A 16732-nucleotide genomic window follows, 5' to 3' on the forward strand; every position below is an offset into this window, starting at 1 on the left:
CTGAATGGCAATGGTGTATGTGGTTCTGGACAACAAGTGCTTGATGTGAGCGCTAAAAGCTCTTAAAGGCTTTTCAGGCAGCCATCTGACAGCTTTTCTCACTGTATAAACCCAAATATTTGTTTAGTTCTTATGTCTAAGGCCACAACTTTATATCCTGAAAAGTTAAAGCATTTTGCAGTACGCGTTTCTGTATACCACATTTCATGCGCTATGCACATCCTACTTATCTGTCTAGTTCATGCTGTAGATGAGGTCCATCTGTGTGTCCAGATGTGGCCACATGTTTGTGCAAGATCATTTTTTGGGAGGGTTTCTTTTCTTTCCTTTTTTTGGAAGGGGGAAGTAAGGAGAACTGAGTGCAGGGTTTCATATGGGCCATTTCCTGCTTTGGACTCACTCTGGATATGAAGAACAGACTAGCCAGCACCCTTTCTTCTTTAACTTCCTGCTGTTGTCAGGGGAGTGGTGCTCTTTTGCCTCTGCATCACAAGGTCCGGACTTTCAGGTATCCCTCTGTGCAGCTGAACAGTGAATTATGTCAGGACAAACCTGTTGCTGATGTGGGGGTTATGTCTGTTCCGGGAGGTACTTCCACTGCTTTTACTGAGTTTTCTACAGGACTGATCAGACATGGCTCTTTAAGGCAGCTTTTTTGCTTGAATAGTGTTTCCTGCCCTGTGGGACTGATTGGCCGCTGTGGAGTGTTTGGGGTCTTTCATTTGGTTTTAGTGGGGGTTGGTTTGGTTTTGCTTAGGTTTTATTCTGTTTGTTTGTTTGGTTTTTTTCTTGCTGTTTTCCTATTTATACATCGCTCAGCACCTGCACAGTGGTTTCAGTTGTGAGTTCAAAACTGTGCTGTGCTTGTCAGACATAACTGAGGTGTTCAGTATACCTTAAGCTTAGGAAAAAGTCTTGCCTTTGTTCTTGCTGTGGAAGTGCTGACTCCTGCAGGAGTTCCTTCATAGCAAAGCTGTGGAAATTCTGAGGAGCAGCAATTCCAAATAAAACCAGCAATTGTTGCACTTAAATCCCCATTTTTGCCTCCCCCGTGAACACTCCATAGCTCAAATGGTTGCCTTTTGGTATTGTGTATTAATAGTGACATCACAGTCGTTTGAACCCAGTATATACGATTCCTGAACCTGAATTTAGCCTTGTAGTCATTTTTAATCATGCTAATGACAATGCTCAGTTTTGTTCTTTGCTAAATTGACTTTGTTTTCTATGCAGTTGTGCAAAGAGGCTCAGCTAAAGAGGAGTCCTTTAGGAATTGCTTCCTGATGCTCTTAATCCCTTGTTTATTCTGTATGACAGCTCTATAGATTATAATGAGTAACCTGGGGGATTTCAGAGATGTGATCTGTTTTGTTGTCGTTGTTGTTCACAGGTTGCAAACAATCTTTGCAAAATTTGATGAAGTAAGAAACTCTGGAAATATGAGTATAAATAGCATCAGTGGTGAGTATGAAATATATATTTACAATCAGCTTTAGATTAATACAGTATTTAAATATTAACATTTTCAATGTGAGGTGAATGATTAGAAATATGTAAATACTAAGAAAATGAGACAGTGCAATAAGCTTATAGTGTATTAGTGAAAGTATTTGCTGGACTGCAGACAGAATACAGCTGGAAAAGGTGTTGAAACTGCATGGAAAGGAGCAGTCAATCTTTAACAAGTTACACATGTGCTCAGGAGAGAATACAAGAATGGTGCAGAGTGTTCATGCACAGGGGAAACAGATCAGATGAACTGTTATCCTTTTTCAAAGGATGTTTCTAAAAGAAAATGGTAATTTATTAAGGGATGTGTTGTATTTCTTCTCAGTTAAAATGATGAATAATGACTATAATAGAGGGAGTTTTAAGTTATAAAAATAGGTGAGTGCAGCATTCAAAGATGAAAGTTGAAGTTAAGACCTGACTTTGAGCTTTTTATTTTTGGAGTCTTTCATAAAAAGAAATCCTGTTGTGCAGAGAACACTTGTTGCTTTCTACTGTTTTCTTGATATAGTATTTTATAGTATTAAAGAGCAAGACCATCATTCTTATTTAAAACAACTATAAGAATTAAAAAGCTACATAACAGCACAACAATAGAGTGATGGTGGAAGTGGCTTTAATGGGCTTGGTTTTGAAAGCTTTGTTGCCTTATGCAAGGAATGAGGAGACCTTGTTTGATAAGGGAGTGTTTTCCATCTCCCTTTCAAAGCAACTATGTTGACTGAAAAGGCTTTGCTAGATCTAAAAGGTGTAACTGTGCAAGAGAAGTATTCTGAGGAAAGCGTATGATTTGTTAATATCCTCAAATACACCTTTTAGTTATAAGCATTCACACCCTTTTCTTGTTAGTGAGAAAACAGCAAAGACTGTAGATTCAAAGGAATGTGTTTTTACAGCCTTTGAGGCAGTTTCTATGCTGCGTTCTGCTTTGAAATACAACATTGCTGTTCTTGAACACGGTGAGATTGCAAAGATAGCTTTGTAAGGATTAATATTAAAACCCAAAGGAAACATGCTGATTTTGGTCTTTTGCATTCCAAGTTGAAACTGCTGCATAGCTTTGAGATGTTCAAAGATACGTGTGTTTTTCTGTTGGTAGTTCTCAGGAGAATGGAGAAAGTTACATGAGGGAATGTAAATGCATTGAAGTAATTTGAAATGTATATGAAAATATCAATACAACATTGCTGGACCAGTTTACACAGCACTTCAAAGCTTTTTGTCTTTGGTTTAAGAGAGCTGATTAAGTTTTGGGAGTTTTTAAAGCCATTTCTATCCCATCTTTACCATGCAGATGTTAATGCACTGTATGTGCATACTGATCTGCAGCAGTACATGCCATTTATTTAGTCTCATAAGTTACAACTTCTATGCAGAAGTTCCTCTTACTCTGTTTTGATTTGGCAGGATCCCTCTTTCAGTGTTTTTCCTTGAACCTACTTTATCTGTTGCATCCATCTAAAGAATGTTTTAGTGTTATTGAAAAGCTTCTCTTCCATTGTTAGTGCTTTCTCTTGGCTTTGTCCTTCATTATTCTCTGAAAGACGGTTTGTGTTTACTGCTTGCACATGTACATTGAAAGTTACTGTTGAATTCCTGTAGCCTTGTTACCAACTTTTCTTTCAGGAGCTTTATCAAACATCTCTGGGTAAAGGCCAAGGTTTAATGTCTAAACACATCTGTTACAGTGCTGAGGACTGTTTTAGTGCTTTTGATATTCTGGAGCAGGGTTTGGGATGGCAGGAGGGGAATAGGGTTGTTTCCATAGAAGGGGGGGGGGGGGAACACACCTTTTAAACAGGCTTTACTTTAATGAGACTGGTGCAGCTCTATTGGGCCTTTTTACCAGCAAAAGCACTGTGGTTTTGCCAGGTGGAGTTACTTCCCAAGTAAGTTAACGGGACTGATGAGGGTTCTCTTCAGTGTGCGATAGCTAGGGAAGGGCTCGCTGACACAACGTGGAAGCTGTCAGCTTCTTCAGCCCTGGCTGGCGCTTTCTTGTGTTGACCTAGTTTCTGAGAACCCAGAGATGTGACTGAGGATTCCTGTATTGAAGAATGCTAATGTCAGTTGTTCAGTCTCATTATTCAGCGTGTACTGAGGAGGGGAAAGCAAAAAAGAATAGAAACCTCAAAACTTGCAGCTTTTAACAGTCTGAATACAAAAATGTTTTCCAGAGTATTTTAATAATCAAAACACATATAGAAAAACCAAATGCTTCTACTAATGTGATTAAACACATGGCTGGTATTTAAAGCATTGTGCTGGTATGCTTGGGTATGTGGGAGAGAAACACAGGGAGGAGAGGAGCCTGCAGCCTGTCATAGCTGCAGTCTTAATGCATGCTGGTAGATTTAATACCTTGCTATCCCTGTGATTGTGTTGGGGTGGACCTGGCCTGAACAAGCCCTTCAGTCTTGTGTTACCATCTTCCTTTATTGACTCTGATCCCTGATGGAGCTATAAAGAGCAGGAGGCCAAGGAGTTACCATTAGAGACTGACAGATCCCCTTGGAGGGCAGACAAGGTGAAACTACATTGAAAGGAGTGTGGATGGAGTAATAGGGGCAGGATGCAGTGAGGAGTTTCAAAAGCCAGCAGATGAGGAGGCACCGTGTATAACAAGGAGACTGGGAAGGAGTCTTAGTGCTCTTGCTTGGTGAGGATGACTTAAATAACACCGCACTGCTAACTTGCCTTTCATTTCCTTTGTTTTTTTTTCCTTCACATTTTACTCTTTCCTCATCTTCCCTTGCCCTCGGGTGTGGATAGGAAAAGCAGAGATCATTTCAGCAGTGTGAATTATGTGAATGAGTTACCTGCTATGAAAACCTTGCTCATGTAGTGCGTTAGGAGAACCCCATCAGGATGTTTGCCTGGTGAGCAGAATCTTCTGCATGCTGCTGGTTCTGCCTTTCCACTCCACCAGGAATACACATATCCCTGTGAACCGGAGAAGGTTCTTCAAAGCACTTCCCCATTTCCCAGCAAATGAATGTCCATTTCTATGGAAACAGGCCTGGCAGCCAATCCCAAAGCTGTGAGAGCACTTGTTTCTGCTGTGTGAGGTTTGTAAATACTGTTTTCACTAAGAGAATTTCAACAGACTCCTGTAGCAGTGTAAATTTTGAGACAGGGAATTAAAAGAGAAGCAGGGGAAATGTTAATATTGAGCTCTCCTCCTCATTCAGCAGACAGGATGATTTGAGCTGGATATAAATTGGTACATCTCTATTCCACCCAGGCAATTTTCCCTGTTTAATGCTATGCCTCACGGTGTCAGCTTTGCACACCTGAAGTGTGAGAGGCAGGATGCAGGGCTGTTGGTTATTAGGGTTGGAGGGGAGCTGTGTCACGGGTGAGAAAGATGCAGTCAGGGTGCATGTTCCGCTGAAAACCCCCAAAACAACCTAAAAAGGCAATTAAAATCTGTAGCACAAGTGTGTGCTTTTCCACATTACGCTCTTATTTCCCTTTGCTGTTTTCCTGTTGGAAATAGAGTTACTATGGAGACACTGATGACACACCCCGGCAGGTAGTGTGGCCCTGCATGCACCTCCATAGTGCGGGGCACTGGTGATCACTGGTGGGCTTTGGGTTGTTTCTTCAAGGCAAACGATAGGCGTGTAGCTGTGTTATTTGAAACTCCGGTTGCTGGATTGTAACTGTACATAGGCAAATGGAGCGACCAGTGAAGCACAAGGCTCAGTTCAAAGCCCGTTTTGGAAGCGAAGGCTGCTGCTTCCACTGCTTTGTAAGGAACTTGTGTGAGGTTTTGAGTTATTACTGCAGGGACTGTGCTCCTGCTGATGCGTGATCTGCGAGCGCCGGGCTCGCAGCTGTGTCCATCTGCACTTAAACTGCTCCTTAGGCAAGACACAGTAAATTGGAACGACTTTTAATCCCGTTATGGGATCGCGCTCTTTCCACCCTCAGTGTGTCACCCGAAGCAGTGATGTGGGGCCAAACCACCAGCAGCAGTGCAGGGTTTGGGTACGTTTGCACTGCAATTCCCACCGCACTGCAGCGTGCTCCCCTGCATCCATTGCATACGTGCTGCTTAATGTGCTGTGAGGGCATTTCCCTCGCCTTCCTTCAAGGAGCCATCTTCTGCTTCCCTCTGCTCTGCTCTAACCTCTGTTCTCTCCTGCTGTACTGCTCTATCCTGTGCTGTACAGAGCCTGGACCCTGTTCTGCTCTATCCCATTCCCGTTCCCATTCCTCCTCCCTCCTCTTCCCACTGGGATCCCTCGCCCGGCCAAGGCGGAGGGGGGGGAAGGGGGCACGTGACCGGCGCGGCGCGCAGTAAAAGCACCCTGTGGGCGGGGCCGGAGCGGGCTCCGCGCGAGGCGGGACTGCTATTTTGAAGCGGGGCGGCTGTTGCGGCAGGATGGCGGTGGGGGACGGTGAGTGCGGGCGCTGCGGGCTCCGTGTGCGCGGCCCCGAGGGGCCGTGGTAGCCCCGAGAGATGCGGGGCCGGGGCTGCTCGGGGTCTGGAGCGGCCCTGCCTGCCCGGCCGTGAAGCGGGGAAGGCGGGGGCCGGGCTCCGCTCCGCGCTTTCCGCCTCGCACAGGAGGGTTTGGGTGCCTCAGCGCCTCAGGTCTCCCGCGTGGCGGGCTGACATCTTACCGCCGCGGCGCGCTGGGCCCCTCTGTGAGGTGTCGGCCGTGAGGGGGCTTCTGGGGTGCTCCGGGACCATCCGCACCCGTGTCCCCGGGTTACCGTGTCCGTTCTGCTCACCCCTGTCCCGGTGTCACCGCGTCCGCTCTGGTGTGTTCTCCTGTCCCGGTGCGGCGCGCACCAGTTCTGTGAGGCAAGGCAGAATTCATTACACCGCGTTGTAAGCGATCGTGTTTTCATCTGCGCTGTTCTGTGGAGAGGTGTGTAGTAACTGAGTGTAGCTGTAGAGGAAATGCCTTGCTCCTAGGGCTAGGAGTATCTGTTTGGTTACAGCACCGGGTGTTACTACTTTTCCTTTGCTGCACGGTGTATTTTACACAAACCAGTGGAAAGTAGGTCAGAAAAGAGAGCCGGGTTTTGTCCTTGTGTTGCAGAACTGGACACGGGGTTTGCCTCCCTCACAGCTCCTGGTTTGTGTGACAGCCGTGTGTCTGGGCTCAGTACCTTGATGACTTTCAGTGTGTGCACGATGATTTCTGGATAAACTTGGGAAGCGCTGGTGTGACTTGCAGCAAGTCAGGGAACACGGTGGGAGGGCTGTGCTTTCACAGGTGGTTATAGTGGTGTAGTTTCAAGTAACACTAAGGAAGATGGTCTCATAAGGATCATGTTCTTGTTTATCACCTGTAAGGTGCTAGGATGTCCTGAACATGTACTGTCATGGTGAGGGGTTTTTCCCAGGAATGTTGTAGTTCATCTCTTTCCTTCCTGTGAAGCAATACAGTTCTCCACAGGGTGTAAACATTGGTGATCTGCAGATTGAAGAGCGAGTTGTAGCATGTGGAGAAATAACTGTGTTCCCTGCGCAAAGCCATGGGATTTCTGATGCTCTGGGTTTATAACGTGAGGGCGGTTGTGGAGCTCTCTGCTGTATAATTGAATTCGTCATTAACAAAGGCACTAAGAACCAAGTGCTGTGCAGGCAGTCAGCTGACGCTCTGTGTAGGAGCTTTGAGCAGTAATGCCAGATACAATTAACAGTGTGTAGGATGATTATGTAGCTGTTGGTCTCTCTTTAAACTGCTGCTTACTGCATTTAGAAGGAATTCAGTCTTCTGACGTTGTGTTATGAAACTGCTAGGGAAAACAAAACCCTAGTTACTGCTGAGAAAACTTTGCTATCTTTTTTTTCCCCCTGAATTTAACGTAGGGTTTGCCATGGTCTTTTGTTTTGCAAATGTCCTGCACATCCTCCTAATTAATATATGCAACACAGAAGAAACAATCTTAAGGTTAGTGATTCTGTAGCCTATGAGAGATGTCTTTTCTTGATAGAATGTCACTTCGTTGCAGCCAGTGTGAATACTCAACTTGCTATTTGCGAGACTATGCTGATTTTCTGGAAGGTGTTGATACTTGAAGAGAACAGATATTCAGTAATCTATTTATTCATTTTGATTTAATCAATCAGCCTAAATATGTTACGGAATTGTACAGTGTGCTTGGAAATGCTACATGGAGGTGGTGATTTCAGCCTCTCCTCTTTAGTGCAATACACTGGCTTATTGTAACCCTTTAGGATTTTTGTCAGTGCTCTTGAGCACAAGCACAAATGTAAGTAAAACACCTTGCTTAACAGCTGAAACTTAATCTGATTTCTCACGTGAAGATTAAAGGGAAGAGCCAGATTTTCTGTTTGCCCCCATGTTAACTGTCTCAAGCTCTCCAATCTTTTCTTGGAAGAATGTAAAGGAAGATAAGCAGTACTGTGTTTGTGGCCCAGCAAACAGTTGGACCATTCCTTCCACTGTACAGAGTGTGTGCCAGTGGGAAAGGATGCACTACCTCAGTCACAAAGGCAGTGTGTGTACTTGTGTGGATGTAGGTGTATGTTGGACCTGCAGGTTGTGTTCTGAGGCTGCTGAGAAAAAACAGTCAGGAGCCATTCCTCGCTCTGGATTTCTTGTTCCTGGGAGTGGATAATGCATTTGTGTCCTTATCCATGAATACCCAGATCAGGATGTTCCGGGGGTCGCTTGCATCGTGTTGTGCATTGTCCTCAGGAGAGGCCGTTCAGTGGTTTCCATCAGTGCTTGCTCGCCTTATTGTCAGTTTGTGCTTTGCTGCTTCATTATTTTATAGGTAAGGGACTCTCTTGCTCCCAGTTGCACAAGGTAGTTTGAATAAGGACAAAATTATCTGCCTAAAACTGTGAGGAGCCATAAAGGGAAGATTAGACATGGGTTTTCTTAAGATGTACTGAACATGCTGCAGAACCAGACACAAGGTATTTGAGGGCTATCTAAAAGCATATAATCAGCTTTGTAAGAGGACATATTTGGTGCACACATTTGGTGTGCTAGTATATACCAAGCACACTATTTTGAATTGTGTAAGGAGTGAGATAAATCTGTTTATTAGTAGAATTTTATTTAAATGGCACGATGACCTTGAGCACTCATCAGATTTCAGGTGATAAAGCATGTGTGACTGGTTCTTGAATAGGAATTATCCTTCTATCTTACTACACATGCATATCAAATTGTGGGTTTTGTCTTCTTTCAAAATACTTCATTAATGTATGCATGGTCCTAGAGGGCAAGAACAATTATCTTCCATTCCCTGATGTACTTTGGAAGGAAGGCTGTCTTCCTAAGGCTTTAATCTGATTAGTAGTTTCTGTAAAATGCAGGTGCTGTACAGCTTTAGTACTTTACTTCTTTCTGACAAACAGATTGGACATAATAAAGGTACAAAGGCTATAGTGATCTTGAAACACTAGCTTGATTTAATATATATTTACAATTGCAGTGCATGTGTGTTTCTGATGTGTGTTTCTGATTTTCCTTTCCTCTGGTAGGAGGCTTTTTTAAACTGAAAGTCCTGTGAATGATGGTAATAAAGCAGCTGGCCTAGAAACTGGGCAGGATGTAACTGTGGTGCTTTGTACCATTCAGAGCTGTTTCCTGGAAAAAGAAAAGAGTTCTAGACAGTAGCAGGCGTCTTTTCTGGGGAACAGAAATGTTCCCTTTTATGTTCCTCTTTGGGCCTGTGTTTTTCAATGTGCTGACTGCGCCTGCACTGGCTCCTTTTCCTGTCGTTGTTCTGCACCCGTCCTCTTCCGTTATTAGCAGGGCATGTTGGTTTGGAGAGTTCCTCTCACTGTGCCTGAGAGAGGAAAGGCAGATACTGTGAGTATCTGAATTCGATCGCTGTTCTGAACCAAACCAGGGCAAAGCTGCTTTCCATGGTAAGGTCATATGCTAGTCCCAGTGATTAACATGGATCCTGAGTAGTGTTTTGTCTGTAAAGTGCACGTACTGTTGCTAATAGCAGTAAAAGAACAGTGGGACAGTGAAACAACTGAGTGGGAGGGGGGGGAATGTGTAAACAAGCCAAAGGCTGTATGAAAAGACAATTTCTACCCAGAGAATGAATGAATGCAGTGAGGTTTAACACTGATGTGAATTAAAAACTTAATTCAAGGGATAATTCAAATGTGGAACTTGAACCATTTCTTACTTAAACAACAAAGCTGCAATCATACGACAAACACAGATCTCTCAAAACCACCGTAGATTCTAGAGTGATAACTGCATTTGGGTTTTGGTATTCTGGAATAATAACTACCAGTAAGTTTTGTCTTCTGGTTTCTAAATGACATTTTTGAAGCATCAGGGATGTTTTGGTGCTCAGTTCTGGGGGACTTGTGCATGGTGGTGGTGGTTGTTTTCATTAAAGGTGAAATAACAGCCCACTGAAAAGATTTCCATGCTTCATCTGGCACCCAGAAGTGTTGGTTGCTTTTGGAGTCTGTTTCCATTTGTTTTCAAGAACAAGTTATCATAAGAAAAAAGACTCCTTTGGTGATTCATTTGATACTAGTATTGGTTTTGAAACATCTTTGATTATTCCAGGCTATTGCCAATATTGCAGGTTTCTTCTTTGCTAAAATAAAGAACTAAATAAAAAAGCTGTATTTTGAAATGAGCATTAGAACTGCCAACAGCCCAAGGAGAAATTTGAAGTCTAGTAAGGATTTTCTCTGACGGATGTTACAAGAGTCTCTTGCATGACTAATTGTGTATTTGTCTCGCAGGGTTAGTGTTCATCTTTGCTATCTATTATAAACATATAAATATATATATATACACTCCTCATATAGATATGAGGAGTATTTCCTTCCTGTTATATATTATTTCTAATAAAGCCTTCCTGTAGTAAATACTGATGAGCAAGGTGTCTGAAGTGCCTTCAGAGATGAAGGTTCTGCTGTAATATTCACTGGAGTCAGAAATTCTACTCTGTAAATTGTATTTATAAAAGTAACTTGGTTTTAAAGGACTGTGTTTTGAGGTTTGTGTGTTCGATCCTTTCCCAGCTGCTTCATCAACATATGCTTTTGTAGCAAGAGCAGGAAAGAGCCTTTTGAAAGCCAGCTATGCCTGTAGATTCTTACAAGTAGTAACTGCAGTTTAAAACTCAAAGGAGTTTCACAGTTATTTGGACTATGGACAAGATTTTCATGGGTACTGTTTTAGAATTTCTCTGGTACTTTTAATTGGTGTGGAAATTCTTCAACTGACAAAACACTTAAAAGCCCTCAAAATTATGGGTAGTTGGAGCTTGAGGAAAGGTGGGGAGAAGGGATGAAGATGGGGAACAAAGCTCTCAACAGCCTGCAGAGGCAACTGACTTTCTTCAAATCAGGTATATTTGCTTTCACCAAGTCAAGAGCTCCACTGTGTTCTATGGTCACCTGAACAATTAACATGAGTAGGTTTATATTCGACGAAACACCCTTTTATCATTTCAGATTGCTTTGTGTGTTGACCTGATAAGGTCCTTTGGTCCATCAGCTTACACAATATGAGGTTTGCTATTGGACTTAAAGGTCGACAGCTTGTCTGTATAGATTGTTTTCCTCTTTGTGATGTTGATTTTTGCAAACCGTTTGGAAACACTGAGGGAAACAGTCAGTAGTTATTATTTTGGGATTGGATGGCCTCACAAAAGAGGAAGAGAAATGACAGCTATTAAAGCTGTCCAGCTATGTACCAGATGCTTCAGATTTTCCAGATCTGATGCAAGTTTTTTAGCTTCTCGTAAAAACCTGGTTGGTGGAGAGTCTGTCCTCTTAAAACCACAGGTTTTGTCACCTGCAGTGAACTTTCAGCTTTGAGAGTAGATTAAAGGTAATTTGCCATAATTTATTTAGCTCCACTTCTAAATATGTGAGGTAGGAAAAGAAGAGGCACCTCTGGCGTGAGTCTGTGCTGCAGCTGGTCGATGGGATGTGGGAGAGCTGTACTTCATTTTGGTTGGTAAAAGGTTGGGAGAACTTGATCAGAATTGGAGATTGTATCGTTAGCATACATTTAACTAATAAATAGAGTCATAGAATGGTTAGGGTTGGAAAGGACTTCAAGATCATCTCATTCCAACCCCCCTCACCCTAGACAGTGTCTCCCAACCTGGCCTTAAACACTGCCAGGAATAGAGCATTCACCACTGCTCTGGGCAGCCTGTTCCAGTGCCTCACTGCTCTCACAGTAAATGACTTCTTCCTTATATCTAACCTGAACTTCCCCTGCCTTATTGCTGTTGCTGACTGCTTCTCCCTGTGCTGGCTGCCTCTTCAGTTCTTTTTTTTAAAGGCCTTAGTCCACTGGAACTGCCCAAAAAGCTGGCACACGAAGGAATACATTTAAGTTCACAGTTGGCTTTAGTACATTGGAGGTTTTTTGGAGACTTTTGTTTCTTGTCTGAGAGTTTGAGATTTAGCTGATGAGCATCTGAATGAGTTGCACAGAACATGAGAACCACTTGCTAGCCCTGAATGCTAGATACAGCTCTCTCCTTCAGGAATGCAAAGAGAAGCAGAGGAGGTACCATGAAGTGAAGTTAAACCCATCAGCAAGTGGCCTTATGTTCTTGTCACTACACTGTCACCTTCTGAAGGACATTGCCTCATCATTGTGGGAAGCAAATTTTTGGTTTTGAATGGGAATTTGTGTCCTTATGGTCTAAGATCCCTCTATATCCCATGGCTCAGGGAGAATGCCCAGCAGTTACAGCTTTTCCAGTGGATCTAAAGCACTTGGGTGTGATTCAGCTGCCCAGGCTTAGGCTTGTAGGGCCACTCAAGATGTGCTGCAGCATCCACACAAGCCACACAGAGCAGCCAAGTGTGACATGAAACCCACCAGAGATCTGTGCCCTTCTGGACTGTCAGTTGGGGCCAGATAGGATACCCAAAACCTAAACCCAGTGTCTGTACTGGTTTTAGGTGACTGTGCTCAGGCAAATGAGCCCTGTCCTTTGCATTAGGATAAACAGATTCATGCTGTATGGAACTGGTGAGTGTAAGGGATGAAGTGCTCACTAAATAATGTGGTGCATTGGCTTGAGGTATGGATTGGAAGGATCAACTAACCTGATGCGTTTGTAGTGCTTGTGGCTTCATTTTCAGGCTTGACAGCGTTGTCGTAGGCTGTACCAGTTCATGTGGAACTGAGCTAGTGATCCAGTCCCTGATGTTCCAAGTGATTGATGCAGTCTGTGTTTGTAAATCACTGAAGAGAGATGGGCAGTCGCTGTCTTGGTGGGCACAGGATGCAGGACTAGCTCAGAAGATGTGAGGAGTTCATCTGCTTGTTCTTGTTTTGCTTGGTCACAGTTTGCAGTCGTGTCATCACAAACAGTTTCCACTTTAAACTTTAACCAAAGTCAAAGTTTAAAAGCAGTTTTATAAAAGATACTATGTTCTTTGGTTTGGCTGTTGTCAATCTACTGCAAGCCGGTAGTTGCAGCCCTAGTAGTGTTAGATGTGTAGGATGTCAGTTCGGATGCAGTATTGAGATTTGCCCTGATGGCCAGATTTAGTCCTGTGTTACTTGCAGGGATCTGGCTCTTTTTCCCTGCTGTGGTTATTTGGGGATCTGCTTTAGCATCAGCTAACTTCTGATTGGCACAAATAGAATAGAGATCTTATGTTCCTGCAGCCGCGTAGGGGATAGGATATTTCTTTCTTCTATTATTGACTGTGACTTGCCAACTGTTAGATATTAAATGTCACATTGATCTATGACTCTTAAGACCAACTAAGGTAAAGTCTTGAGTTGCAGAAGCAATAAATGTGTTTAATTTTCTTTAAAAATTAAATATTATTTTCTTCAGATATGAACAGTTTTAGGTTCTCCTTTTTCTCTGGGTACATCTCTAGTTACCCTGGTTGTTCTATGGCCAAATCATATTAAATAGGTTGTTTAGAAGTTTTTAGCATTGGGGTACTAGAATGTTCTTCTGGTGTCAAGTGTGATTGTAAATGCTTGTCCTTTGATCTCTCTGAATACTTTACAAACCAGATACTACACATTTGTAAATCTGGCCCCCGCAGTAATGCTACAAGGCACAAAGATGTTGCGTACCTTGTGGTTATTTTGGTTCAAGTTGCATAGTTTGTTCCTTAAGAATGTCATTATTTAGACCTCTGGGATGGTTTGGGATTTGGTTTGTGTTTCTAACTGATTAGGTGTGCATGGATTTAATCTTAGAATAACTTTGGTAAACCCCAAGTTTTGAAAGTGTGGCAAGCACCAGGGTCTGATGTGTCCCACAGGTGGTTATGGGGAGTGTTTTACTAAGAACATGCCTTTGGCTTCACTGGAATGCTCTGTAGCAATGCTCAGCAGTTCACTGACACCAATTCAGTTGCTGCAGGGCACCCCCCAGAACACTGCACTGCGGTACAGATATCTTTTCCCTATTAGAAAAGAAAACTTCTAATACTTGGAAATGGAATCATGTGTTTCTGAGTAGAATAACCTTCTCTTGAATATGTTTTCCCCTCTGTTCCGCTTTGAAGTTGTTCATCTGGAAAAGAACTTGTACCAGAGTGAGAACATTTGCAGCCCATCATGTCTCTTGAGGAGCTTTTGGCAATAGGAGATTCCAAGCTCTTTTCTGTGGGCTGTGCTTACCTCCAAAGCTCTTCTGACCCGCTGTGATTTAAAAAGGCAATATTGAGTGCAAGAATAGTCCTGCGAGACTTCACTGAGGTTGTGTCTTTCATTAATTGTGGTTTTCATTCAAGATGTTCTGTACATTGCTAGCAATTCATGCAGTTTTGTATTCCTTTTTTTTTTCCCCTTGGGACTTTGTTCTGCAGTGCTGTTGGGATGACACTTTCCCAGCTGTCAGGTGTATTTGCATATGTAAATGGGATGCTCTGTGTGTGTATAGCCTTTAAAATGACCTAGGATGAAAATTACCTAGCCATTATAGAATGAAGCAGTGTTTGCATCCTTCAGATAAGTTTGGTGTGAAATATCCATCGTATTTAGGCTTCTGTGTCTCCTGCAAATTGCATGAAACCAATTGCAGTCACAACTGGATACTGACAGGGCAGCAGCATCATACCCTGCATGATGCTGTAAGGAGTTTCAGTTATATTGTGGCTAAAGCCTAGGGAAATAAAAGTGTAAAGGCCCAAAAGGATGGGGAAAACATCTGGTTTCTGGAAAGGACAGTGCAAAATTTTCCTGCTCATGTTTATTAAACAAAACCCCAACAAACCCACCAAAACCCAACAACTACTCAACAAAAGAAACTCAGCTGTGTGATCAGCTGAGCCTTCATTGAGTCAATACAGGTCCTTTTCACTCATTAACTTTACACATTTATGGTAGTGTGCTATAATTTTAATGTGTTTTAACATAATTTATGTGAAGTCTAGTTGTGGACATCAGTGTATCAGTGGTTAAGGTCAGTTTTATGTTTCTCAAAAACAGGGATTTAAAAACAGAAAAAATGTATTTTAAAAGTAGATTTTATGCAGACTAAGAACCTGTATGAAACTATTTCATAGTGGATGTTTTTAATCTAGTGTTAACAATGTTTTAAATGTATGAAAAATAATAGGGGTGATGGGTTTAAACTAAACCAAGGGAAGTTCAGGCTGCATGTAAAGAAGGAAGACTTTACTGTGAGGTTGGTGAGGCCCTGGAACAGGTTGCCCAGAGAAGTGGTAAATGCTCCATCCCTGGCAGTGTTCAAGGCCAGGTTGGACAGAGTCTTGGGGCAACATGGCCTCAGGTGGGGTGTCCTTGCCCATGGCAAGGGGTTAGAACTGGATGATAAGATTCTTTCCAACCCAAACTACTCTGCTATTCTATGATTCTATTCACTAGGCAGCGTAATGTGGCAGTGTTACCAAGGCTGTTGTCCAGTACATGATCCTATAATTTCCACAGCGTGTATAATTTTCCACAACTTGGGACTTTTGCATTTTGCTGATGTTCTACTTGTGGATGTAGAGGTTGAGCAGTAACTTCTGCAGGTCTCCATCTTCAGTACTTCTTTGTAAGGAGTAGCTTGATAACAGTAAAATGGATTTATCAGAGCTTTTGGCTCCCAAAGCATGCTGGTGTTTGGGGCTGCTGAGGTTTTAGTCCATAAGGAGGTTTTGCATAAACGAGCAGATGCTCCCTTACTATTTTTAAGATTGTGCTGCAATAACTTTAATTTTCAGAGGCTTCTTGGGCAGTATTTGCCCATCAGCACTGCGCCGTGGTGCGTTTGGATGTGGCAGACCTGCCTGTTTCCTTATCAGACTTTAAAAGTGTAGCAACAAACCGATTTTTATTTGAAAAGCGTGTTTTAATCAGCTTCCATGACAGCATATTCATGTGTCAGTGTTGATCTGCTCATGCTGTTTAAAAACCTATAAAGTGTTTCATAGTGCTATTTTACAGTGACCCATGATGTTGCAGGTACCCTACCTAGCTGTTAACCACGGCTATCTATGCATCTGTTACCGTGTTTAGTTCACTGCAGCTCATCTGGCCCTGGTGTGAGTGGTTTTCCCTAGCTCTACGTGGGATGCTGTGGGCTGGAGCCTTGGATTCAGCGGCTCTGCCTCAGCCCGGTTCCCATGGCAACACACACGGTGAGGGGGATGGCTTGTGCCTCTTCCCCGGTTCCCAGAGTTTATACAGCCATAATATGCGTTTTTTTCTCAGCAGTATTATCATAAAAATGGCTGTTTGTAGAGGAAAAAGGGATAACGTTAGTGGAAATTGTCAGTATACTCCCAGGTGTTTCTTGGGGTGGTGCGGCGCATCTCGGGGCGTGCAGGTTTGTTAGTGCAGCACGCAGCCTTGCACAGATGCTGGGGGAACGTCCTAACCGCAGCAGCAGGGCTCTTGGGCATGTCAGACGCAGGATGTTGTGTCGTTTGGTGCTGCAGATGCTGTTGGACAGCACCTTGCTTTACCCTTTTGATGCAAGCTGCCTTCCTGAGGGCGGCTGTTGTTAAATATAGCTGACATTTCAGTGGGAGCGGTTTCGGAATAAGCACAGGGTAAATAGTTACCATTGCAGGGATGGTAAAGCTTTGTAATTAATACTGGTTTTTTTAGAAGTGGGCAGGGTGTAGAGCAAGTGACAATCTCAAGTGGTCCTTCATTATGGTCATGCAGCCTCGCCCATTTATTTGCCATAGGAACCATAGGCAGATGTGGTTTTCTGTGCTACATAGGTAAATCCTTCTTCTTCCAAGTGTGTTGGGAAGCGTTCACCTTCCAGTGTTGGGTATTTTTGT

The 16732-nt window shown here is 43.1% G+C and overlaps 1 protein-coding gene across 39 annotated transcripts in view; it reads left to right on the forward strand.

Annotated features, from left to right (window-relative positions):
* CLASP2 (cytoplasmic linker associated protein 2) overlaps positions 1–16732 on the forward strand; it is a 123509-nt gene that overhangs the window by 30222 nt on the left and 76555 nt on the right. For 38 of the 39 annotated variants that reach the window (XM_061464381.1, XM_061464380.1, XM_061464382.1 and 35 more), the window contains one exon: positions 1391–1461. In XM_061464381.1, coding sequence (XP_061320365.1) covers positions 1391–1461 — 71 coding nt within the window. Of the gene's footprint in view, positions 1–1390; positions 1462–5802; positions 5916–16732 lie in introns of those variants that run through there. The other variant, XM_061464419.1, reaches the window with a different exon arrangement.

Source organism: Pezoporus flaviventris, unplaced genomic scaffold (genome assembly GCF_033815535.1).
Source record: "Pezoporus flaviventris isolate CSIRO_AGI_PZ_B2104156 unplaced genomic scaffold, CSIRO_AGI_Pfla_v1 ptg000037l, whole genome shotgun sequence".
Lineage (NCBI taxonomy): Eukaryota > Metazoa > Chordata > Aves > Psittaciformes > Psittacidae > Pezoporus > Pezoporus flaviventris.